Here is a 25,992-nt window from a genome sequence, read left to right as displayed (position 1 = left end):
TGCATCTGGTCAGGAAGCACAGAGATGACTGCTGGTGCTCAGCTGACTCCCATCTCCTGCACTCTGGGGCCCCAGCCATGGAATTGTTTGTATTTCTGATGGGCCTTTTCTACTTCAATTAGCCCTTATTAGATAATCCCCTGTGCCTGGAGGCCTGTTTCCATGGTGATTCTAAATCCCATCAGGTTGACAATCAAGATGAACTGCTACACTCTCTGACTTCCAGGGGACTGGACAGGGAGGCTCCAGTGGCGTCTCCCCATGGGGACAAACCAGGAATCACTCAAGATGCAGAGAAGTCAGGCCCACAGAGGATACTCTGTCCTCCCTGCCTGACTTAGGCTAAGGCCCTGGGTGCCCACGTGACAGTAGGTTGAACATAGTGCATATGCATTCAGGGTCACCATAGGCAAAGGGTTGGCCAATATGCTAGCTCTAGGGACTACAGGTGGTAATAGTGGGGTTGAGGGGCAGCCCTGTATTGTTGTCAGGCAGTGAGTGCCTGAGAGCCCCTGAACAGGGTCTCCATTGCAGACAAGAGGTCCCTAGTTGAAGACATAGGGCAGTAGCCTCTGAGGTTCAGGCATATTCCAGGTCCCTGATTCCTTCCCCTGTCATGGATGAACCTGTGTATCCTCGGACCTCCAAGTCCATGTTAGGGCAACAGCCAAGAGCAGGGAGGAGGTCCTGGGAGAGCAAGTGATTCCTAAAGACTCTCTCCTGAGCCTAAAACTGGGCCAGATGCTGTGTTTACTTTTTCTCCTCTTCCCTGATTCCAAAAGAATTAAACAATTAACCTGCGCACCTGTGTGTGGTGTGAATAGTGTGAGACTTCAACACTTGGCGTTTGAATCTTTGGAACACCAGGAACTTAATTAGTTTGCTGCAACCAAGAGGCACGGATTTGGTGGTTTAAACAACAGAAAAGCCCGATTGATTGCCAGCCCAGGGCTGGAGGCTGGAGACCTGGCCAAGGCCATGGCTGGCTGGTTCCTTCTGAGGGCTGTGATGGCCAGTTGGGCTGTCAGGCTTATGGAGGCATGGTGCACATCCTCTGATGAAGTTCTTGCTGTGTGCATGTCCCTATGTCCAAATGTCCTCCAAAGACACCAGTCACTGGAGTATGGCCCTTCCTCCAGCATGGCCTCATTTTTACTAATGACACCTACAGTGACCCATTTTCCAAACAAGGTCACATCCTGATGTGCTGGGGGTTAGGGCTTCAGTGTAGAAATGGCAATGTGTGTGTGTGTGTGTGTGTGTGTGTGTGTGTGTGTGTGTGTCCAACCCATGTTAATAACTAATGTTTGCTTGGTTTCCATGTTACGATGCCCCTGGCCATTTGAACAACTGTCATGGAGGGAATGTTGTTTACCATAAACACCATCCACTCTCCGTTTCCAATGACTAATCCATACCTGTTACGGGCTGGGCGCCATTGCAGGGCTTTGGAGGACATGAGTGAGCAAAGAGGTGAGAGTGCCATTCTCGCGCCATCCCCACAAAAGAGCAATGGCAAGGAGCACCTTAGCCTTCTACTTGCCCTGCAGGCTCTACTCTGGTCATTACTTCTAGCATAGCAGCAAACCCCGTGAGGTGAGCAGTCACTCCACTGGCATCTTGCAGGGGAGGAAAGCGAGGCAAATTCAAGGTGGTGGCAACAGTCAACAGCCCCAGGCTGGAGAAACAGTATCTGACCTCAACTAAGTCAGTTCTCTGTAAGACCTGCACTGCACAATCCAAACCCAGGGTATCAGGAGTGAGAAGCAAGGAAGGGAGAGGTGGGGGATGGATACTATGGGTATCTCTTACTAGAACGCCAATCACGTCAGTCCTACCCGTCTGATCTGTTCAAACCTACTTTCCTGGGTAAGGACCTTGTCTCCAGTTTGTAGGGGGAGGGGTATAAATTAGGGCATCAGCACAACTCAGGCCTAAATAAACACTAGCTAATTCCAGAATGTTTTAACCGCACTAAAAAGAGCCCAGGGCCCACTAAGCATTCACTTTTCCATTCTCCTTCCCTGTACCTGGCTGCCGGCTATCTGCTTTCTGTATTTCTGATCTGTCTAGTCCAGATGACTCACACAGAAGCATATAGTCATGTAGTGCATCCACTGTCTGGCTTTTTCTGTCTGGCATGGCTCACACAGCTCAAGGTTCACAGAGCCACTTGTTTTCCTCCATGCTAGAGACTGAACCCAGGACTCTGGGTAGCTATAACGCTAGGCCCATACTCTGGATAGCCAGAGTCATAACTAACCAGGGCCCCTGGGACTTTGCACAAGGTCAGACTGCTGCTGGCTTGTGGATGTGCCCATGTGCATCCACTGGCTAAGTAAGCACAAGGCATCTGAAGTGCCTGGCACTGCTAGGCATATTCCCCAGTCTGAGTCATCCATGAGGAGAATCTCAGTGTGGATACTAGACTTGGAGTTGTAGGCAAGTCCCTTGAAAAATAACCATGAAAATGATTTCCCTTTCGGGGTCGGGGCAGAACTGTTCTCTCCCCCACAGGCTTGCAGGAGGGCTTGAGGAGGCTAAGGTGCAGATGTGCTTGGTTCTCTGGAGAGAAACTCCAAGGATGCCACAGTGCCACAGCGCAAAGCAGCCATTGGCATTTGCTACCGGATGAGGCCATGTTTCTGAGGTTGTGAATGGTGATGCTGCCATCTGCTGGCTAATTGGAAACTTGCAGAAAGCAGCAGCCAAGGCAGAAGAGCACAGCTAGCCTGCGCTCCATCACCGACCCCATCAAGCTGAAAGGATCCCAGACAAGGCATTTACGCACGCATGCAGAATGCTAGTGCCAACAGCATTTTTTTTGGTTCACTTTTTGTCGTTTATTTTTTTAAGCCTCATTTACACATCATAAAAGCATACAACTAGTGATTTTTAAAATAAACTTGTTATTTTGCAGTGATGGCAAAGAGTTGTATGTGGACTCCTGGCACAGATGTCCTTCTACAGATGTTTTTGACATGGAACAATGTCAGTGACAATTTATCAATTTATGACACAGTAAGGTCACTGTGTACCACTTAGAGAGATGTGTCGAAGTGAGTTTGCATCTGAGGAAGGTATCTGGAAAGAGCTAACCCACTATGGGACCAGTGCTACCTTGCTGGGGTGCTGGAGTTGATGAGAGCATGAGGGCATGGCAGAGGGTCTCACATCATCTGTACCAGTGAGTGATGTGCCGGCAGAGGCCAGAAGAGGGAGTTAGACCGCCCTGGAGCTAGAGTGAAAGGCGGCTGTGACCATCCCGGTGCAGAACTGAACTGATGTGGGGTCATATGACTCCAGAGCTCTGAGAGGTCCAGGATTCACAGACCTGCAGTCAGTAGTCCTGGGATCTAAGGAGTGGACAGGAAGAAGAGCGGGGGTCCAGGGCCTGGACTCTGGGCATTTAATGTTCAGCTGTGGAGCGGAGTCAGTGAAGATGAGTTCTGAGACTGGGCCGTCGCTGGAGAAAGGAGTAGATCTAGAAAGATGGCCGATTCTCTCAGGTCCACCTGAGAGTTGCCTGAGTTGGAGACTGAGAATCTATTTGTGAATTGCAATGGAGAGGTCACTGGTGACCTGAGGAAAAACATCTCAGTGAAGTACTGGGACTAAGGTCTGAATGACTGGGACTCAAAGGAAAATCAGAGGCTCAATCTAGGGGGCCATATTCCAATGAGCAAACCTTCCAAAGCACCCACGGCCACATGAGTGCTGAGTGTCCGCCAGGCATTACATCCTGGCCTGCATTCCCTGCACGGAGACCAAAGGCCTGCACAGTGGCTTACTGCCCTCTGCAGCAATGACAGGGGGAGCGGGCTGCACTTGAACTGTAGACACGCGAGTGGGAGTTAGACGAATGTTCCTATTCGCTTCTGTGTTCTCAGAACCATGGCAAGACCACAGGAAGGATGAAAGGAGGGCTATAACCCCAGGAGCTGGCGGAGACTGACAAGGACAGCACAGGGTGGCTGTGAGAGGGGTGAGGGCTCAACGGAAGCATTATCTAGAAACCAAAGGGCCACTTGTTACCAGTCAGGTACACAGAGAACAGAATGGTTTGTCCATCAATGAGATGTATGACCCGGTCAGGGAGCTGTGGTACTCGGACTGGAGGACTTAGCCTGGCCAAGGTTCAAGGTCAGCCTGATCTACTTAGACAAACAGTTCAAGGCTACGTAGTGAGACCCTGAATTTAAAAAAAAAAAAAAAAGAGTAAAGTACTGGAAAAAAATTACAAAATACAAAACATTATATGGAAAAACTAGCTTGTTTATTCAAATTAAATTATAAGTTCGATATACAAATAGAATCTGTATAAATATTTTAAAATATACTAAACATTTCTATCATATAAAAATGTAAAAATATCTATATTTTTGTATATACATATGCCATTTAGCAGGACCAAAATGTACAGTAGCTGACATGAGGTACGCTGTCACACTAACGTGCGCCGGCTGTTCTTATACCCTATGCAGTCTGCCTCCCTGGGACTGCAGGGGGCGAGCAGGGCTTTCTCCCAAAGCCTGAATTCATGGTGCTAGAGCTCCCAGCAGTCAGTGGGAGGGAATCACGTAGCCATTCAGTGCTATGAGATGTCACTGCTCCAGCTCATGCTCATTCTGCAGCGTCTTCATTGCCAGCCCCCAGAGAGTCATACTAGAGAAAAACTGTCCCTCAGAGCTCCTGTAAGTCACCGAAGGTGCCCGGCTGCCCAGTGGCTCAGTGCAGTGGTTGTCCAGAGTGGCCAGGGAGGAGCGGGACACAGCCGTGCCATCAGCCTGTGGCTGCTGCACACCTGCTGAGCTGTCCACATCTGAGTAAGTGTAGGCCTGCGGCTGGCTGTGCAACTCTGGTGGCTTGGCCACCTTAGTGGGTTCCAGGCTCAGTTTGTCCTGGTCACTCATGCTAGGAGGGTGAAGCATGGAGCGTAACTTACAGTAGGAGCCAGTACAGTGACCATCAAATCCAGCCACAGAACTTTCCACGGGGTGCGCAGGGAGCTTGACAGACACAGGCATCAGTGTGACAGACACGTCCTGGGAGAAGGAGTCCGAGCTCTGAGACCTGTCAAGGTCAGAGGTCTCAATGGCCTGGCTCAGCTCATCCAGCACGACTGGGCTCCTGGCCTCAGCTCTGCCGTGCATCCTCTTGTGCCGCCGCAGCACGGCGGAGCGTGTAAAACACTTGCTGCAGATCTCACAGCTGTACGGCTTTTCCCCAGTGTGAGTGCGGACGTGCCTACGCAGGTCTCCTGAGCCCCCAAAGCACTTCCCTGCAGAGAAGGGGTACTTTAGAAGTGGAAGGCTCCCCTCCTTCTGAACATCTGATATAAGGGAAGCTGGTGGGTGATGGCACCCTCCCTTTGAATGAAATACCTTTCCATCTCCTGGCAGTTTGAGACTCAGCACGAGTCTGCCTGGGCAGCCAGCAGCTGCTCCCATATCAGGCTAAACACTGCCCTCCAACAATGGCAGTCCTGTGACATGCGGCTGTCACATGAACCTGTGAAGTCCTCAGTCCTCTACTGAGGGTGGTATTTAGAGAGGATGTGGAACCTTTAGGAGAGAGGGCCCAGCTAGTGAAAGTGAGTCTAGGGCTAGACCTCTGAAGGAAACCGAAAGCCCAAACCAATCGCTCTGCTCTGGTTTCTGTCTAGAACGGTGGTGTGTTGGTAGTGGCCGGCTACTACAGCAGTGCCACATGGCCAGCCTAGGACCTAGTCACACCACTTTCCTCATGTCTGGGCAGTACACTTGTACCAAAGACATGCATACATTTGTCTGTCCTTCAGCCTGCTTCCCTGTGAGGAATGGAACTCAGTAGGTAACTGCAAAGGCCTAATGGTTAGAGAGCTCCCTTAAAGGAAATACCCCATGCATGTTGGACATACTGAGAACTTCTCCCTTACTGACTGTCAAACACCACTACCTTTCATTCCTCAGCTATGTAGGCCTTGTAAAGCAATAGGAGCATGTGGAATGGGGCTACAAAGAAGAATGCCATTGATTGAACAAACTGGATAGGGCTCTCCAAGAAAAAAAATTCTGAATACCTCCATATAAAACCTGAACCAGCACCCACTAATAGCTCATACTGTTTAGCCCAATGCTAGGGTCAGAGTTCTCACATGACATCATAGTCAGGTCTCTTCGCAGCTCTACATCATCTCTGTCATCTTGGTAATGTTTGTGGTAGTCTATGGCTGTGTCCTGGCTCCTACACCACCGTGTCCTAGCTGCGTTCTGCTCCCTACCACCTCTGGGCAGGAGAAGATGCTTTGCCTCTCACTGTACCCTTAACTTAACGCTCATCTGGGACTTCTGGGAAGCTGCGGCCACCATCTGTAGGGTCCCCAGTACATATATGCTTTAACCATTTGGAGTCACCATGAAAAGAGGAGTGAAACCTGATCTCACAGTTATCAGGGCAGTGTGCAGTAGGCTAGGTCTGTCAGAACAGAGATGGGAGGGAAGTCCTGGCTGCATTCCCAAGTTCTGTGCTGTTGGATGCCAACTGCAGCCCCAGTCTCGCAGACCCTAATCCAGGTGTGCTCTGAGCACCCCCACAACTGCTCTGAACAGACTTGCCATAAAGACTGCTCTCTCAGCCATCACAGAAGCATAGCAATGTCAAGCCAGCACACACGGTACGTATGTGGGCACATGCCTTCTTCAAGTGTCGGGGGGGGGGGGGGGATGACTTGATTCCATGTAGTCACAAGCTACCAGTGCCCGACGCTTGGTCCTCGTACGTGCAGCAAGGCACCCGAGGTAGAGAGCTACCTATCCTTCATTTACCATCAACGTCCTCGCTGAGGCCTAGACAGGCCCTTTGCTTTCTAACCCATGACTCCAAGAAGCCTGCCCTTAGTTCCCAAAGTATGTTCCCACACTCTACCCTTCCCACTGGGGCTGCCAGCTCTGGGTGGTGGGGCTTGGAGTCACTTTGTATCTGGGCATCAGGCAGTCCCTGATGCCTACAGATACAGAGTCTGTTATGTGGCATTATTCCCATATGGAAGCAAAGGAACCCCCGCCCTGTGAGAGAACAGTGGCTTATGGCAGCCAGCAGCAGCAGGGTGGGCCCCCTCCACCTCACACTGGATGAGGCCAGTCTACCGCTGGCCAACATTAGACTCACCACAGGCAGGGCAGCTGTATGGCCGCTCTCCCGTGTGCCGCACACGGTGCTTCACCAGCTTCCTCTGCATGTTGAAGGACTTCCCACACTCATCACAGGTGAACACCTTGTCAGCTGTGTGCGTCTTTTTGTGCTCTTTCAAATTACTGAAGTTGCTGAACCCTAGACAGACCACAGCAGGGGTTAGGCCGGCAGACGAGACCTGTAGCAGTGACCCTGAGAACAAAGGAAGTGCTCACTCAGCAATACCTCGGCCGCATGTGTCACACAAGTGTGGCTTCTCTCCAGAGTGAATGATGATGTGGCGCTGGACGTCACCAGAGGCTGCAAACCTGCAAGGAAGTGCAAAGTCCTATCAGGTGACACTGACTGCTCCACCTGCTCCGAGTAGCTGGCTGTGGCCTGCTCTAGTGTAAACACATTTCCATCCCTCTGGTGCAGGAAGGTAGAACATGACGCCAGCATTTTGGTTTTAAGACACTTGCTTCTTGCTTCATCACACTCTACCGTTTCCAACCTCATAAGACCAAAAAGCCAAAAGAAAATTCATTTATGTATTTAGTGCATGTGTCTGTACAATGCAGCATGCAAGTGGAGGTCAGAGGACAACTTAGGGAATTAGTTCTCTCCTTCCACCATATGGCTCCCAGGAACCAACTCAGGTCACTAGGCTTGGCCTCCAAGTGCATTTGATCTGAGCCACCTCACTGGCAAGCTCACGGTTCAGGTGAATGTGGAGCCCTGTGGTGCTGACATCCTGCTGGGGTTACGGGTTTGTGGGAAAACACCAGCCCAGGACACAGTGAAGAGCAGAGGGTGAGCTCTGCATGGTCCTGGCATTAAACCCAACTCTGCTCATCCCAGGGTGAGATACAGAGTCAGCTTCCCCTGTACCCTCCCTAGCAAATGAGCGAGCTCACCGTGAGCCCAAACTGAAGCCTAAACACATCCATCCTGAGACAGGAACAGAGATGGGGACGAAAATGGAACCAGAGTTCACTGAGCAGCTGCCCCAGCCGAGGACAAGTTGGGGACCTGACGGCTGTCACCTTCCATGACTATCTCCAGATACCAGGAAACCCTCTTACCCTATCGCCTATGTTTCTGATGGGAAACACAGTGAGTGCAGAGAGTCTCAGGGTCTTAGGCAGCAAGTACCTCCTCATCCATGTTGTGAAAGTCTACTCTTTCCTGGTTGCCCCAGACTCCCACCCCGTGATGGCTGGCGGGTTGTTCCAGGGCAGGTGAGGCACAGAAGAGATTTACATGAAATCCCAAGGTCCTAATTTTAAACTCTGCAAACTATACTCAGGAGCCTATGGGAAGTGAGAGTATGTGGGGCCGTTCTGTGTGCTGCTTGGCCCCTGCCATGACCAGATGACTACCGCCCAGAGCTTGGCTTAGCTTGTTCAGGTAGCTGCAACAGAAGGGAGCCATGGTCAGCACGGCAGCCTTTGATGTGCTCCATTTTCCTCAATGTAGCAGCAGGCCATACTCCCAAAACCTATCTGAGGCTTGCTTCTCCCTCTGCTGTGCTCACAGCATGTGCTGTGGGATGTGTTTGAACTCCAACTTCTGAATAATCCCATGTCTGTCTCTAAACTCCAGACACTGACTGCAAGGGGGACTTGTGAAGGGTAGAGACTCTGAGTGGCTGACGTTTATGTTCCCTCACAGCCCTGAGCAGACAGTGGGAGTAGCAGATGCTGGGTGAATGAGTAACTAAGTGATGGAAACCAGGCATGGAGCAACGGAGATGCCATGCGAGGCTTCTGGTGAAGGCCTGCAATTCTAACACAGTGGCAGGAGTAGAGTAAGAAGCTCTTGGCCTGTTACCAAGCAAGGGGATAGAGGGCTGAGGCTGTGCTCTTTACACGGGAGGGATGGACTAGCGCCTTGCTTATTACCCCATGCCCCATGAGAGAATCATTGCACTGGCATCAATTCACCTAAAGAGGCTGATTCTCTGTTGCCATGCCAACATTCGGTTTTCAGGTCAAAACTCACCCAGCAAGGCTGAGTGTCATCAATTCTGTCCCGAAGCCAACAGCCTGGTTTGATAACACAGCTTAGATACCTTCTGTTGCCTTCTCTCTGGAGGTCTAGTTACTCAGGCCGCAGGCACTGTTTCCCCTGACTAGACGTCTCCTCCTTGGAGATGCTTTCAGAATGAACACTTCAACATAAGTTAATCTGTTTCCTGTAAAGCCGCTTTCCTTCCTGGGGCTCCGGCTTAGATTTCATGCTTTCTGTTAACTTCTCTTCTTATTCTCTTCCTGTTGCAGAGTGAATGCACTTATGTTCCGCCATGGCTGCGTGAGCCCTGGCAGCCAATGACATGACACTGAACAAAGACACTTGGACCATACACGGTCCTTACACGTGGCACCCCCAGCCCAGCACTAACCTCTTTCCACAGATTTCACAGATGTATGGCTTCTCCCCAGAGTGCCGGCGTAAGTGAGTCTGAAGGTTGCCTGCCTACAAGAGGGCAAGAGACACATCAGTAAGGTCAGAAAAAAAATTACAGAAGCTCAAAGGAGAACTGACAGATTTAGCAGGTCCCACCCACCATACTTCCAGCCACCTGCTGTACAAGGAGCCCAGCTGTGGCCTCACACTGGTGTCTACTTGGTGATGCCTCCCTTGTAAAGGGCAGGCTACCCTGGGAAGGCACTTGGGCTCCCAAGTCTAATTTTAAGCAGACCTTGTTAATTAGGACCATCCACGTGCAAGGTCATCTGGAGAACCTAGCACTAAGGGGGCTTATCTCAATGCTTGTGACTTCTTTCAAAAACATGCATTTGTACAAAAGATGAAAAAGCTGTTTCCAGAAAGTGTATGCTCTCACAGTAAGATTGGCTCTGCCTGGCCAGCGTTTCATCTTTACCTCTGTGCAAGAGTGCATCTCAGGAGAACCATGCAGCATGGCAGGGTCTGCATCCTAGTCTGTTAAGCTAGCAGGGTCTGCATATCCATTTCTATACACTTAATGGTATGAAGTCAGAAAATTACCTAATACGGTGACAGCTGCAAATGCTTCCCATGTACAAACCCCACTTGGAAATGTTCCAAACTAGGGTTGAGAGGCAAAGCCTTTCCTCACTATACCTGAACAGCTCAAGCTATTAGTGTCCTCCTGCCAAGCAAGCCCTCAGTGACAAAGATGCCCAAGGGCCACACTGCGGTACACAGCAGAACCAGAAGGGAGAACAAGCAACGGCTGGCAGGCAAACTCGCTCTTTACTTCCGCAAGCAGCCTTAAGCAAACTGCAGAGACAGTTATAGTCCATCTGTGAATTAAAACTCACCAGTACAAAAGACACTTGTGGAATCTGATTCAGGGGAAACCTCAGTTACACATTATATTCAAGACTGTGCTAAACACAGCTGAGAGAAAACTGGGACTTTCAATAATCAGACAGATTTTGGCAGAATGCGGGTAAACAGCCTGTTTTTAATATAGAAACCTTTAGCAACAAGACCACGGCAAATATCAACAGCAAAATCCATGCTAAAATTCTAATTAGACCTTTATACCCAGTGGCAATGAGTGTTCTATTTTTCATCTGAAAAATAGATTTGGCACCAGAACAGCTGCCCAGGGCTATAGCTGGGCTGGTTAGTACTGGTCTTGTGTGTGCAGGTCTTCTCTGCTTTTGCAAATTACAAGAAACTGTCCTGAACAGCCAACACGATACCCGCTTTGCCCCCTGGGATATGGCTCCTTGGAGAGTGGGTTTCAAATACTAATTGCTTTAGTCAGCAATACCCACTTTTCAGAAAAACCAATGTCATACACCAAAACAATCAATATGCCACTTGCTATCTCTTAAGTCGCTCAATAAAGATGGATGATGATGAAACACAGGCTAGCCCTTTATAAGTAGGACACACAACATACACACACATACGCACACGCATGCACACGCACTTCACACATGCTCAAAGCAAATATAACCTAATGCTCTTCTGATGGACTGTGTGACAGCAGTACTAGATGAACGTGGTAGGACAGGCCTGAAAACTACTGTGAGTGTGAGGTAAGCCAGTGACACTAGAAGTACCAGGGCAGCCAGAACCACATAGGGAGACTGTCTTGAAAAAACCAAAAAAGACAACCAACAAAAGAAAGCAACAGCAACAAAACCTTAACACGTCTTTACCGATTGACATGGAAATATATATTGAAATCAGCATCTTTTCCCAGGCAGAGTAGCACATACTGAGGTAACAAACTCTACAGAGTAAATAAAACTAATGGAATAATTTGAACAAAAACAACAAAAAAACAAACAAACAAAAAAACCCAAACTTTATGCATTTAAGTAATTTATACAGATGACCCAGGAGACTGGGCCCTATTACTTTAGGCATCAACCCATACTTTCTATTTTTAATAGATTGTAGCCACACTATTGGGATCCAAAATGCACAGACAACATCTTTTAAAAAAATCTGCAATTTTGTTTAGAGAAACCATGCCAAGCAGTGATGATAATGTTACGAACAGAGCTCTGTGCATTGGCTGCATATAGTGCTTAACTCAAGGCTTATAGAACTGTACTGAATTACAGAGAAGTCAGCTGAAGCTGTTGAGAGACTGCAACTGAGAGAGCTAATTCACCTGGTTTTGATGCTACTGTTTGTTTCCTGAGACTGGATCTCACTATGTTGCCCTGGTTGGCCTGAAACTTACTCTGTAGACCAGGCTGGCCTTAAATTTACAGAGATCTGCCATCTCCTGAATGCTGGGCCTAATTCAGGTTTTATCTGCTGAGACTTCAAAGTTGTGCTAATAAAACGCTGCCCAAGATGTTAGCAAAAAATAATTTTGTTTCTAATCACTTTGAAGTTAAATCAGAAAAGTTAACAGAAAAATCTCACCAGAAAAAGTAACGACATCTGGGGCCATTCGATGGCTCAACAGGTAAAGCACTTGTCTCCACCTGACACACTCATTCAGCCCCCAGGCCTCACATTCATGGTGTAAGGAGAGAACTGACTCCCCAGTCTTCTGGCCACACACACTGAGGCCCCCAGTAAATAAATACATAATACATTTTTTAAAGTACCATCTGAGTTTAATTACTCTTACAATAAACTTTCTGCTGTGGACTCAAACCTCAGTATTTAACCATACAGGAACCTGGCCTCCCTTATGGGCAGACGGCAGCTGAGTAAGAGAGAGGGCCTCACAAGTTCTAAGACAGAAAGGCATCTCAGATATTAGTCATCTAGTTGAGTTCCAAATCTTTAGAATTTCAGATAATAGCAAAATAAAAAAAGGCACTAAAGACAAACACACACACTTTCCCAGTTAATGTTAGGAAATGATGTGACTAGATCCACTGAAGTTTGGGCCCCATGTCAGCACTTTAAGACATGGTCATTATGGTGTCCCTGATTCCTGCACTTACACCAAGGACAGGGTGAACAGTTGCTCTGACATTAGCCCAGCACCCAGGACCCTGCTTCTGAACTGCCCCAGAGGGCATCCTTGATATGCAGCAGGAAACAAGGGAAGCCACTCCCATCTAGACAGCACTACTGGAAAACAGGGCCTCTTACCCAAGACTGCCCTCTGCCTCTTGGAATGTGGTACCACCTGATTAAAGCTTTTCTTCCTGTTCCCCAACACCCCCACCTGGGGAGAGGGGTGGAGAAAGAACAGCATTGCTCTTCTCCAAAGACAGCTGAGTCACCAGGCTTCCTCTCTCCCCACTGTCATGGATGTATTGGTGGCCTTGTGCACCACACAGGCAACATAGAACACAAGACATGACCATTCTCTAAGAGAACGTAATGCTGTAAACAGCTGAGTGATGATGCTGGCTCGTGTGCTACAGAGCATCTGGCTCATTAGTAAAGCTGTGGGTAAGTGCAGACAAGCTAACCCTTCTAGATAGCCTGTCCTTAGGAAACAGGATCAGAGATTCCCACTGGTAAACATTTCCCAAAGAAAAAGCCCTTAGGAACTTAGTACTCCAGCGCACTCTGGCAGGTTAGGAAGGACATCCCAATCCACTGTGAATATCACCATTCACTCCAGTCATTCCTAGAAGAATGCATAGCACAAGTGGGAGGGTGGGCTACTAGCTCCTAGGTAACCCCATGCAACAAACAGCACCCCTCCCTCCACCTAGTCCTAGCAGTCTGCAAGGTTCATCCAAGGAGAGTCAAGTGCTGCCTTTAGCCTGCCCCAAATGGCACCCGGGTTGGGTGGCCATGATTGTTCCCTTCCCTCTGTATGCACTGTTCCTACATGTATTCTGGTGAAGCATGCCCCAAGTATCCTTGCCCTTGACGGTGCACACAGCCTTTTCTCCCTCTGAAGAACAAGCTCCTAAGAGCCTTTCTTCTATCTGTCCCATCCCAGCAAGTGGCAGAGCTAGGGTAGCTTAGTAACATGCAACTCTTGCTGAATCAGGCTTTTAAAACAGTCCTTTCCCAAAACAGCCCCATCCTTCTGCTATGAAAATAAGACAGCGAGAGCCATCTGAAACCACAGCTATGGGCAGCTCTGCGTTAATAAAAACCTGACAAAAGCAGAAGGCAACCCAGAAGAAAGGAGTTATCCAGACACTCAGCCTGGGTGGCATGCAGAGGGTGGGCACTTACTATAAGTCGGTCTAAACCATGGTTCCTAAGCTCGGCTGCACATCAAAACACTCTTTAAAAAGACCACAGAGACCCACTCAAAGCAGGAACTTGGAATTTCTGAGGGACAGCCTAGCAGTAGTGCTGGGTTGGCATGGGGGTCATGGCTGGCAGAGTTCCTGAGTGTGCTGATGTATTCTGGTTACCAAGTGGAGCCACAGAAGGGCTCTGAGCAGGAAGATACTCGTGTGAAAGGGACTGAATCCTTCCACCAGCTCCATAGGATAGAACTGTAAGAGTGAGAATGAGGCCTAGAGAAGCGTGGCAGTTGCTTACTATCAATGGTCATCAACAGTTTGCCACTTTACTTTTCTTAATTTTTACTCATATACTTTCCTGGGGGTGGGGAGGAGCATGTAAAAACCACATGTGAAGACTAGCGGACAACTTGCAGTAGCTATGTCACTGGTTACAGTCCTGCGTAGCTAGGATGGACATGGTGATGGTGGGGAGGTTAAAGGACTGGGATGCAGAGCCATGATGGAGGGCACATGCTGGTCTAAGAATTTGGCCTCCTCAACTCCTTAACCCTGCACACTCTCTAGGGCAGGTGCTTCTTCAACCTTGTCTAACAGATCAAGACGCTGTCCCATCCAAGGTCATAGGACAGTACATCTGACAGATGCAGGTTCAAATCCAGACTCTTAAGCACTCTAGGAGCCCAAGTGAAAGGCAGTGACAGTCTCCTAGGGAACGGTGACAAAGGGACGTACCCTCAGCACCTGTCCAGAGTTGGGGCTCCTGTTGGTACTGTGATGAGGCTGTCCCAAAGTCATCATCCAGGGCAGACAGGGCCAACAACAAGATGCAGGGCATCACGGAGAGGTAAGAGTAATGAGTAAACTAGCCAGCTCGGGTGGATGCACAGGAAGCGGGAGCCAACACCCTCAGTGGACCCTGGAAGAACCAGGATATGCATCAAATGGCACTCACTGCTCCTATGCTCCATGGGAGTTCCTTTCCAATCCCCCCTCATCACAGTCTCCTGCACTGACAGGACCAGCCCAAAGCCATTTCCTGGCTGAGCAGAAACTCACACAGCACCACTAAGGGACTACTGCACCGAGTAGGGGAGCCGTGTTGGCTGTTCCCCCTGCAGAGTCCCGCCCTGGAAGCCTAGCACCCAGAACATGACCATGAACAGAGGGATACTCTATTCCTATTTTAGAGGGAACTTACTCAGAGCCAGTTATGATGCTAGACACCTTCTGTGGAGGAAATGTCTCCAAATGCCAACACAGTACTTGCCACAGCAAGGCATAAATCAATATGAGATAACTCCACAGGCCCAAAAGTCAGTTCAAAGGCTGTCGTCAAAGTAGAGGATAAAAATAGCTTGGTCTTCTCTAGCCTAATATCCTGCCTATGGTCCCAAAGGGAGTAAATATTTGGCTTGGACCTAGCCCAGCAAACAGTGTGGCTCCAGGGAAGCTCACTGTGGACCACTAGGAACTTCAAGACGGCAGGACCCAGTATGAGTCGAGAACAGATAAGGTGCTGTGAGGACTCTCACTCACAATAGCGGCACCTTCTAATGCACTACAAGTAAGTGTTCTGACCCAGCCCCCGACTCTAAACTGTAGCTACCACCACAGGTTTCTTCTGAGGACAAAAGTGAGTCTTATTGGTAATAAGGTAAGCAATGGGGTTGAGGCTGCCAATTATCAACAGTAAATAAGAGTATTCCCACCTGAGAGAAGTGTTTCCCACAAATGTTACATTCAAAAGGTTTCTCACCTAAAACAAAGCAAAACACAACAAGCTGTCATCAGTACAAATTTGCACAATCATTTGTTTAAAATCCTTATCTCCTGCATCTTCCCTTTCCAAGACATCATTTCACTGTTCTGTGTTTTATTTTAGAACCAAATCTCCCTCTCTCCCAGGCTGACCTGGAACTCTCGGTATTTCCTGCCTCAGGCTCCAGAGATTACAGGTGAGAGTCACCACACCCAGCACGTGATACTCTTTATTCCCACAGTGAGGGGCATCTCTACTTCCAACACTTATCACTCGCCTGACACACTCCAGAAAGACGGTGAAAATCAAATCTATATACCTTCACCTAAAAGTCAAACTCTTCTCTAAATACAAACCTATGGTGAATTTAAAAAAAAGCTGCCCAGCTTCCTTTCATCACAAAACCAAAGGAGGGTGTTCTTGTTGTATGACTCTACTAGACCTCTAACTCCTACCAGACAATCCCCTCACACCACGGGGGCCGTGAGCACTGGAGCCCAAAGGGTAGGCACAAGCAGCCTGAGGAACAGCCCTCTGCACTCCCTCCCTCCCTGCCTTAGCGGACACAGAAGTGGAGCTCACGGAGAGGTGTGGCCTGCTGTCTTCTCCACTTGAGTGCAGTATCAGTTATTGTACTCTGGGACAGGACAGACTGGAGGATACAGAATGCTACAAGAAGCTGCAGCCGGATGGGGATTTGCTGGAAGGTGCACTTTAAGGTGCCACCTTTGGTCAGCATGAGCCTAATAAACACATGTTGAACCCCTAAGAACTGTCATTTCCCCACTCTCCCTAGTTCAAGTGGCTACATTAAGACCCTCTTAAAAGTAACACTGTTCTCCTGCATACAGGGCACGTGACGTCAGCAATGCAGCCTGCAGCTAGTCTTCAGCCCTAGATGATCATGGCCATGTATGCCTATGTTCTGCCTTCTTCCTGTAATTATTGGGGCTCAATCCCCCACAAGAGAGAGGAGTTTAAAAAAGAGAAGTTGTGGGTCACAAGAGACCAAGGTTTTAACATCCGTACTCCAACAGGTCTTGGGAGCCCTTCCCACTGTCAATATTGAGGCTCTACAGAGCTTTTGTGTCATGGGCTGTGACTATTAGCATACACATTAGAAATGAAACAGAAGGCATTCTGAAGACAGAGAAACACACGTCTCATCGGCTATGAGGGGGACATCATCACACACCATGTGGCCACTGGCAGCTTCCACAGCACACCGAGGAGGGAGGAAGTGGCATCTGCACCATTCTGAGACAGGTCCCTGGCGTCCAGGCCACGCTCGGCTGCCATCTCAGTGCAGCACTTATGTCCGAGGAAGTGTCTCTGCCCTATGACTGTATCTGTCACTCACAGATGCTCTCCAGAATTAGCAATTTAATTTTGCTCCTTTAAAGCTACAACAGGTAAGTTTCTAAAAGAAAAATAAAATAAAACTAATAGTATTCCTCAGGCTGTAGGAAATTAAGCAAACAAAATGATTTAAATTAAGTTGTTCTCATAGCAAGACTGAATGAGGACTGTATTTACCTGGTCTCATTTTAAACTACTACTAATAGTGGTGTGTGTGTGTGTGCGTGTGTGTGTGTGTGTGTGTGTGTGTGTGTGTGTGTGTGTGTTATATAAAAATAAGATCCTTTACATGTGAATATACTGACATCTATAAAGGACTTTTTACCTGAGCAAACTGGAAGCCCAAAGTGGCAAGAGATTAGCCTGTGAGGGAAGGAGCTGGCAGCTTACAAACAGGCAATCTGGAAGCTGCTGTTGCCACTGCTCATGCCTGTGTCTTTTGGGATGGGCTGAGGTATTTTTGAGACAGAGGTTCACTCTGTAGCTTTGGGTGTCCAGTAATTCACTATGTAGACCAAGCAGTCCTCAGACTCACAAGAGATCTGCCAAGCTCTGCCTCCCAAGTACTGGGATTAAAGATGTGCGCCATTACACTTCATTCATGGTTATGCCTTAACTGTTACCATTTCATGATTCACTAATAATTCTATCTCAGCCAGGGGGAGAGTGAGGCATGGAATTACACAGTGTGATATATATTAGATTATACCTTTAAAAACTTTTTGGGAAGACAATAGTATGAATTAAAATAATAAACGTTGGAAGCTCAATATCCAAGGTGGAAGAGTTTTCATTGAAAATATCAGGTGGAGAGGAGGGCTGGGGACGGACATAGCTCAGTGGCAGGGCACCTGTACAGCATCCTGTACCATTAAAGCAAAAATAAACAAAAAGTCAAGTAGTGCATTCTTATTTAGTTTCCTTCCTGCCTCCAAAATCCTAACTTCTCAAATTAAAATTACTTCTGAGAGAAGTTTCAAAATGACTCAAATTTAACTGTTACAGTTCACTATCTGTCAACATTCTGCTGAGAAAACAGGCTTAAGAACCCTAAAGAGGCCACTAAACACAGCGTGTCTGTTTTAGAGTTAGACACCTGAGTGCACCACGGGAGCTGACTGCACCAGACTGATGGCATGGATCATAAAGAAGCCACCTTTATATAGCAGCTTGATGAGACTGCACAGAACCTGTGCATACATCACAAGAAGTGCGACAGAGGGCAACTAGCATCCTGGAGACTCGTTACAGACAGCACCGGCTCCACTGAGGAGTCCGGTGTCTTACAGACAAGGCTGGCCAGGGGACTGCTCCCTCTTCTATGCCTGTGGGACCCAGGCAGTGTACCTGTATGAGACCGTTTGTGCAGCTCCAGATTGCTTGGGTGTTTAAAAGGCTTCCCACACAATTCACACGCATACTGTTTCTGGGACTGGAGGGCCTGGGACGGGTCTTCCCAGGAAGCTGGGGCTCCTGGCATCTCCACCTCGCGGCTGCTCTCTGGACCCAGTTCTTCCCTCCCTTTGTCTTCAGTTGTCTGGCTTCCGGCTCTTTCCCCTGCATCTTCCTTAGCAGCAGATTCCTCCCCCCTGACTAACACATTATCTGACTGAGGATGTGAAGTGCACTCAGCTGACTGCTGTGACTTAAGAAAGTTTAGTTTCTTCAGGTGCATGGCCTTCTTCAGCCTCATCTGCTTGGCAGGTGGCTGAGAAAGGGTGTCTGCCTCTGAGTCGATGCCAGAGCTCCTGACCGGTGGAGCCACAACAGTGGAAGCCAAGTGCTCTGGAGACTCCGGGACCCCTGCACGGCCCTCCACAGGCGGCTGTGAGTCTGCTGCAGCGAGGTCTGTGGAGGCACGGGGAGTGGGCGGCTGCTCTGTGGCAGGCACCGGACTGGGGCAGGCAGTTTGCTTGTAGTACTGCTTGCTGTACAGTGTTCTGAGTTTGTAATAGCAGTTGGGCTGTTTGCGGGGCGCCTCTGGGCAGCTGCCACTTGCGGCAGCTGGTTTTGACCCTTCTCCTGTGGGACGACCGAAATCTGCTGGTGGAGCACGGGGATTCCCTCTGGACACGTCTTTAGCCCGCGGGCCTTCCATAGGGCAGTCCTGCAGTGAGTGAGGGGGGTAGTGCTCACTCGCCGCCGCGCAGGTGCCGTCCAGACTCACACCCTGCAGGGAGAAACCGCCAGCACAAGGCAAGCCTGGCAGCGGTGCCGCGGAGGCCGACTTCAGAAACGTGTGGCACAGATTCAGAACGTTCTGCACTTGCAAACACTGCGCTGTGTCCAGCATCACCTGAATGTTGTCCTGGTTAAGGTCGAGGCGCGACGTGTACATGAAGTCCAGGATCTGCCCGATGCCACTGACGTTTTTAACGTCCAGGTGAAAGATGTCATTCTTCTGGCTGGAAGAGTTCTGAAAAAGACTCCTGACAAAGAGAGAACGCTTTAGCTGCCTTCACGTCCTGCTAAGTCCACACACAAATCTTCAAAAGAGTGTGTCTATGAACACTAACTAAGGTTTCTGTCACGAGTATTTTCAATGCTTTATTTCTAAAACTGTTTCACTTTTACTGATCTTATTTTAGTTTTTTGGATTTGTTTGTGTGTTCAAGTGTACCGTGTATGTGTGAGTGTGTGTGTGTGTATGTGCACATGAGCACATATGTAGAGGTCAGAGGAAAGCTTTGGGTGCTGCTCCTCAGGCACTAGAACTCTGTTTAAGAAAATGGAGTCTCTAATTGGCCCAGGGGTTGCAGAGCAGGTGAGGCTGGCTGGCCACTGAGCCGCAGAGATCCACATGTCTCTATCTCCCAGCTTTGCCTGGAGTTTTCATTGAGTCTGGTCTTCATGCAGAAAATCTATAGAACATGATCTATGTACACTGCTCAACCACATGCACCAATTATACACTGACATAGTATAGCAAAAAGGGGGGGTACATACTTCAGTGCTTCATGTTTAGTCTGACAAGATCCATTTCACACCTTATAACAAAAATATTTATATACTTAAGTGCCTTAAAACCTTTTAAAAGTAAAGTCAGACACACTAACCAAGTGAAGCATTTACTCACTATATCCCTGTAATTTGGCTGCTAAGTTTTTTTTTATTTTGGTTTGGTTTCTGGTTTTTGACTTGTAGACTTAGCTTGCCTGGGACTTGCTATACAGACCATGCTCTGCTGGCCTAGAATTCACAGAGATTTACCTGCCTCTGCTTCACCAATGCTTGTACTACCAGGCCCTTTGGGCTGCTTAGCTTTGCAGAGACTCAACGGTCCATACACCAACAGGAAGAAATGCACCTGACTTCACAAAGAAAAAGGCACATGAGGCCCAGGCTCCTTGTCCAGTTGGGTCATTCACGGGTGAGGGAACTGGTATCAAGTACAACTTGAGAAGATGACTTGAGTAAACTCTCTTACCCATCTGCTGCAGTTATTTTGCCAATAGTCACCTGTTTCCCCAACAGCCTTTGGTTTTTGTGCCAGCTCAGAAGAGCCCACATTATCACACCTGGGAAGAGAACAACCTGTTCTGGGAAGACAGTGAAACCGGGGACAGCAAAGCCCCAAGTCTAGGATCGTTCTGCCCAAGGACAAAAACCAGCACCCACTCCACTGAACTGAGTTGTTATAGTGTGTGAGCAATGCACACAAGAGCTTAGTGCCATGATGCAGTGCTATTAAGGCAAGAGCAGGCCACTTCCCACACTCTGCTGACCACAGCAGGTCCATGTGCACTAAGGAAAGACTTACTAACCAGAGAGTGCACTTCTGAAGAACAGACAACTGTATGAAGGTTTAGCTACACTGCAGCACTCTGCCTGGTGTTATTCAGTGTGTATAATTAAATCACGTAAGTCAAAATAACAGCAGAGTAACTAAGATGAGGTTAAACCAAAGAGTTTCTTACAACATTCAAATGAAAGGCAAAAACTGAATCCCGCTTTCTTAGAAAGGAAGGGAAGTGGGTCAACAGGGAGGGCGGGAAGGAGGAGAGCACACAGAACGCTTTCCCTATGCTGATTTCTTTCTCTTCACAGACAGAACATCCCTCTGCCCTGCCTGGCCTGAACTCTCTATGCTGTTGCTATGGCCTCTCATGTGCTGGGATGAAAGATGTGACAGTGACAGCCAGCATCCTCCATTCTAAAGTCTTATGACGGTGAAATTCCTACCTCAGATTCAACTCCTCAATCATTTTATCTGGAAAGGAAGTGAAATACAGAAAGAACACTGAAATTCTTTTCAGTCATCCCAATATACTTTAGCTAAGAGTCTCTCTTCTTTAGAATTACTCTAAACACAAAGTGATTCTAATTAAAGAAAAAAGAAAACCCATAAACTGTCATTTTGTTTAAACTCCAAAGATAAAGACAGAAGCCCCCTCCCCTGAGGAAGCAGGCCCTCCACAGCAGCAGTGGAGGCACTCACCTGAAATACTGGCTGAAGGCTGCCAGCACATTCTTGTGTGCTTTGAAGCACACGCCCCTCACCACCAGCATGCAGTCACAAAGCAGGCCCTGGATCCGCTGCTCTCGCAGCTGCTGGAGGAGGTGGCAGCTATGAATAGCAACAGGGTCCATACTAGACCATGAGACCTACAGTAGAAAATACAAGAGACTCAGGACACCATTGGCACGAAGGGGGCCCCAAATGCAAACTGCCCTTGGTTTTCATCTTGTGCATCGTTACAGTTACACACACACACACACACACACACACACACACACACACACACACACACACACGCTGAAATGTTTTGGCAGCACCTAACTCAGAGTTGTTCAAATCTCTGTAATATGGCAATGTCTCCTCTTAGAGATCCATTATGGACGTCATTAGCTATGTGAAACCCAAAGTCTGTGAGTGTACTAACGTAGACTGCAGCCGGTGATAAGACTGTACTGAATTTCTTTTTCTGGCCAACTATTGTAGGACCCCCTCTTGGGAGACCCCACTCTAGTCGCAGGATTGTACTCCCCCAAGAAACTCGAGAGACTGGCTCTTGATGTAAAGCACACGAGGCAGTTTATTATCAGAGCTGTGGGACGGCTCGTATCTCACACAGGAGACAGAGGAGTCGACCCCAAGACTTGAAATTTAAGGCTTTTTATAGGGGAAGGCAAGGGGATTTACCGTGGTTATACTTGATTGGTTGATTTATATATCAGCAAGGGAAATGGGTACAAGGTCTCATCAGCAAGCAGTACGTGTGGGCTGGAGTGTTCACAATGTAGGAGAGCGTCTTATCTCTATTTGTAGAGCAGGGAGTTTGGTAGTGGCTAGCCAGTTCCTGGAACAATCCCATGACCTTGTTTTTAGGCTTGGCCGGGCACGTCTCAGGCCCGTTCTGTCCTGTCCCCTTATCTGCTGTTCTTTTGTAGTTTTTATGAAGTTTTTATTTTAACTCCTTCACTATGAATATTCCAAATTAAAAATGAAAATCAATACATTTACACAAACAAGCATAGAAAAACACGTCAGCCAGCTAAGATCAAACCTGTATTTATTAAATACTTCGTGATGCTTAATCTTGACCTTTAACTTGGCGGGATTGTGAATCCTGGGGCTGTGCCCCTCTCAGTGTCCGAGGGCTTGCAGAAAGGCTTAAGTGAACAGGGAAGACCCACACTGAATGTGGGTGACATTATCTATGGCTGGGGTCCCAGAATCAGTGAAAAGCAGGAAGCAGCTGAGCAGCAGCAGCATCCTGACCCCTGGCTGCAGATGTGATAGGACCACCTGTTTCTCACTCCTCCCACCAACCAAACCCTGCCATGATGGACTACGCCCTTAGACCATGAGCTAAAAGAAGCTCTTCCTTAATTTTCCAGTATCAGATATTTTGTTATAGCAGCGGTCAAAGTAACAAATACGCATCTATGCATGGGTCAGTGAATTCAAAGCTAGAGAAAACGAAGAGCCTATTTGGGTAGTAGGTAAGGTACAAACTAAGATAACTACCATCATCAGGCAGAGAGCAACGCCATTAGACCTGCACCATGTCTACTTAGGTGTGCCTTTGTGCTCCTCACAGATACAGGAAACAGAGTGGAGAGTGCAGGGGTCTATGACCAGTAGGTGTGGAGGACCTCCAGGGCAGGAACTTCCTTGGCTCCAGAGTATGGCTGAATAGTAGGTGGCACACCATGGAGACAGAGGGCAGGTCACACTAAGCTTCACACCATCTGATAACCCTGGCTCTGACTGGGGAAGAGACAGGAAACTCCTGTGTGGATACAAAAACCTGGTCATTCCTCATCCACCTGAGTAACTACTGTGGGCTATCCTCTGGGGCAATAACTGAGAGGGCCGCACACCAGGTGTCCAGGAAGCTTCAGATCACCTGAATGGAACAATTACAGCTAGACATGTGGGCACACAGCTGGGTCAGGTGCAGCCTCTGGCATCCAAACATAGCAGAAGAGGAATGGGAGGATGCCCAGGATCTAAACAGTAATCTGGTGCAATAATTCGTAGAGGGCAATAGAGGCCTCTACACAGTTAAGACTGGAGAAGCCAGAAAAGCTAAACACACAGCTTATCTCTTCAATGGACTGAAGTGCTTAGCTGTTTTCCTGGAATTCTGGGGGAAATGAGGTTTACAACCTGGTGATCCTTTGCTACCTGTTGAGCCAGGCCCTCCCCATATCTTACAGAATTGATGTTTAACTTATCCCAGACCCTTTCTCCTTACAACCTTGAGCATTACTTCTAGGCCATAAAAGTCATCTTTGTGGGAGATGTCATATGTACAAAAACAACAGCCTAGTGACTTCTATGTTATCTTAAGGGCCTGGCCAATCCTACAGACTTTATGTTTACCTTATTACGTTTCAATTTCCCTGGATCCTAAATCTTGGGCACTATTTCTAAATCAAGAGTACCCATTCTTGTTAAGGAAACCAGATATACTTTGTAAAGAATCTCAATGTAAACATGTCTTAAAACTGCTGTGCACTTGGAAGTGATGTAATTATTATCAGACCCTCCCCAAGTTGCACTGTGCTTAAATATGAGTAAAGTAAAATGATCTGGGTCAGACTCTAGAAGTCCTGGCCTGGTCCAGTTCTAGTTATGAAATTGAGCTGATTGTATTTTATTCTTACCTCACTGTGACTGTTTTCCCCTGCTTGCTGTAAAGCCTGTGGAGACCCTCCCACACTACATTGTAGTTTGGATATGAAGTATTTCCAAAAGATGATAGAGTTAAGGTTTAGTCCTCAGTGCAGCAGAGTACAAATGTGGGGTGGCTGGACCACAAGGGTGTGTCTTTCCTCACTGGGTTGTCTACTGGCAAGTTCACAGCTGAGTGGACGATTAGGGAACTCAGCCTAGGAGGCAAAAGCAACAGTCTTTATGTGGTAAAGACATGGCTCGCCTCTCCTTGGCTGATTGCTGTAGCTCTGACACCTGCAAGTGTCTGGGGCCTCACAGGTACCCAGTGTGTAGTTTGAGAATGGAGTGACTCCATTAGACTAGAGAACTGTAGGCTTCCTTCTAGTTCGGCAAGCTAAAATTGAAACTAAGAATATGATAGTAGGAAGATCAGTGTGAAAGACATCAAACAATGCAAATACCAGAGTGAGAAAGGCAAGGAGAAGCAGGGAACAAAACAGCTTGGATGGTGTGAATGAAGGAGAGCTTCTCAAGGAAAGAGGAGCCTCGAAGAATTTGAACCCAAGGGGCTCCCACAGCAAAGTCCCTTCTGTTTGGTGGGGTAACTGCCAAGTAGTTAACACCGGTGGATGACCTGTGGGAGGTTTGCCATGGAACTGTTTATATCAAGCTTTAGAGGGGTCCTCAGGAGCTGTTAACTACTGTGCCCATCTTTATGACTTTTTCTGAGTGTACGTGCAGACCTATGTGCATGTTTTGTGTCTACATGGGTGCACATGTGTGGAAGCCAACCCCAGGCATTGTTCCTCAGGAGCTATCTGGTCACCTTGGTTTGCTGTTGTTGTTGTTTGAGAAAGGGTCTCTTACTTACATGTGAGGCTCACTAACTCCAGGAATCCACCTATCTTCACCTCCCTAGTTCTGACGTTACAAGGCCATGCCACTCAAATGGGTTCTTTATGCATTCCGTTGCATTCTCCAGAACCTCACAATTTGGTTTACCTGTAGCAATTAGACCTTTAGGAAGGGAACTGTGCTTTTTCAAAACAGCCTATTCGGTTGGGCTCTGCAGCAGAAATGTCAGTGCTGCAGTGGCACAGAGGGAAGATTGTGCGGGGATACAACAAGAATGACCACTGGTAAGCCAGGACGGTTCTCTAAAGCAAACAAATTTGAACACACCCCATTCCTGACCATCCATCCTCTAGAAGTGTGAGAAAGTAAATCTCTCTCATCTGAACTACCACATCTGTTGTACCTTGCGTTAGGAGTCACAACAAGCAGAAGGAAACCTCCCAGTCACCAACAAATGCCCATGCCTGGGTCGATGTTTCTCACAATACTGTTCATTGCCTGTTTGACGTTCATTCAACCTTTTAAGCAATAATGACAACTAATGGATACCAGATGCTGTCTTTCAGGTTGAGAACAGCTAACGTCTAGTGAGCACCCACTAAACCGCAGAAGACCACCCAGCACCTGACATGAAACAAATCTTTTAGTCCTACAAGGTCCCGAGGAGTAGGCGCTGCAATAATAGCATTCTACCGATGGGACACCAAGGTACGTAAGGCCATGCGCTGAATGAGGCAGGGCGTGACTAAGGGGTCTGGCCCCTCTCCTATCTAGGGGTGACGCAGGCACCAAGAGCGCGCAGACCGCAGCAGCAAGGGTGACTGCAGGAAAGAGGAGGCCCCGCTCCAGTGCACGGATCTTAGCTTTGTGCTCCGCCAGGCCCCATCACACCGCGCTGTCAGTGGGCCTCGCGCACTCTAGCCGCGCTGACCCGGAGCCCACGCGAGTCGAGTGTCCCAGGACGCCTTACCCACGGAGGCCGCTCTCGCCCGGCCGCCTCCTTGACACTCGTTCTCGTCAAACTGGTGTCAACTGCAGGACTCCAACCGCCTCGGAACCATTCCGACAACGCCCCCTCGGCAGCTCGTCGGCAACTTCCGGCG

The 25,992-nt window shown here is 48.3% G+C and overlaps 1 protein-coding gene across 7 annotated transcripts in view; it reads right to left on the bottom strand.

Moving 5' to 3' along the window:
- Positions 1-25,985, bottom strand: part of Zbtb49 (zinc finger and BTB domain containing 49) — a 32,586-nt gene extending 6,601 nt beyond the window's left edge. Inside the window, exons 1-9 of one of the 7 annotated variants that reach the window (NR_174704.1) lie at positions 25,860-25,967; positions 21,347-21,513; positions 18,256-19,337; positions 16,745-16,969; positions 15,500-15,546; positions 9,557-9,630; positions 7,399-7,481; positions 7,150-7,311; positions 4,255-5,281 (exon numbers count right to left, since the gene is read on the bottom strand). Coding sequence is in view for 5 of the 7 variants with exons in the window: in NM_001394682.2 (NP_001381611.1) it covers positions 4,605-5,281; positions 7,150-7,311; positions 7,399-7,481; positions 9,557-9,630; positions 15,500-15,546; positions 18,256-19,337; positions 21,347-21,498 (2,277 nt within the window). In the remaining 2 variants the exon portion in view is untranslated. The other 6 variants (NM_001394682.2, XM_063273141.1, NR_174703.1 and 3 more) reach the window with 6 other exon arrangements.
- Between the last annotated feature and the right edge of the window lie 7 nt (positions 25,986-25,992).

Source organism: Rattus norvegicus, chromosome 14 (assembly GCF_036323735.1).
Source record: "Rattus norvegicus strain BN/NHsdMcwi chromosome 14, GRCr8, whole genome shotgun sequence".
In the NCBI taxonomy this organism is placed as follows: domain Eukaryota; kingdom Metazoa; phylum Chordata; class Mammalia; order Rodentia; family Muridae; genus Rattus; species Rattus norvegicus.
This window is presented reverse-complemented; position numbering and strand designations above follow the sequence as displayed.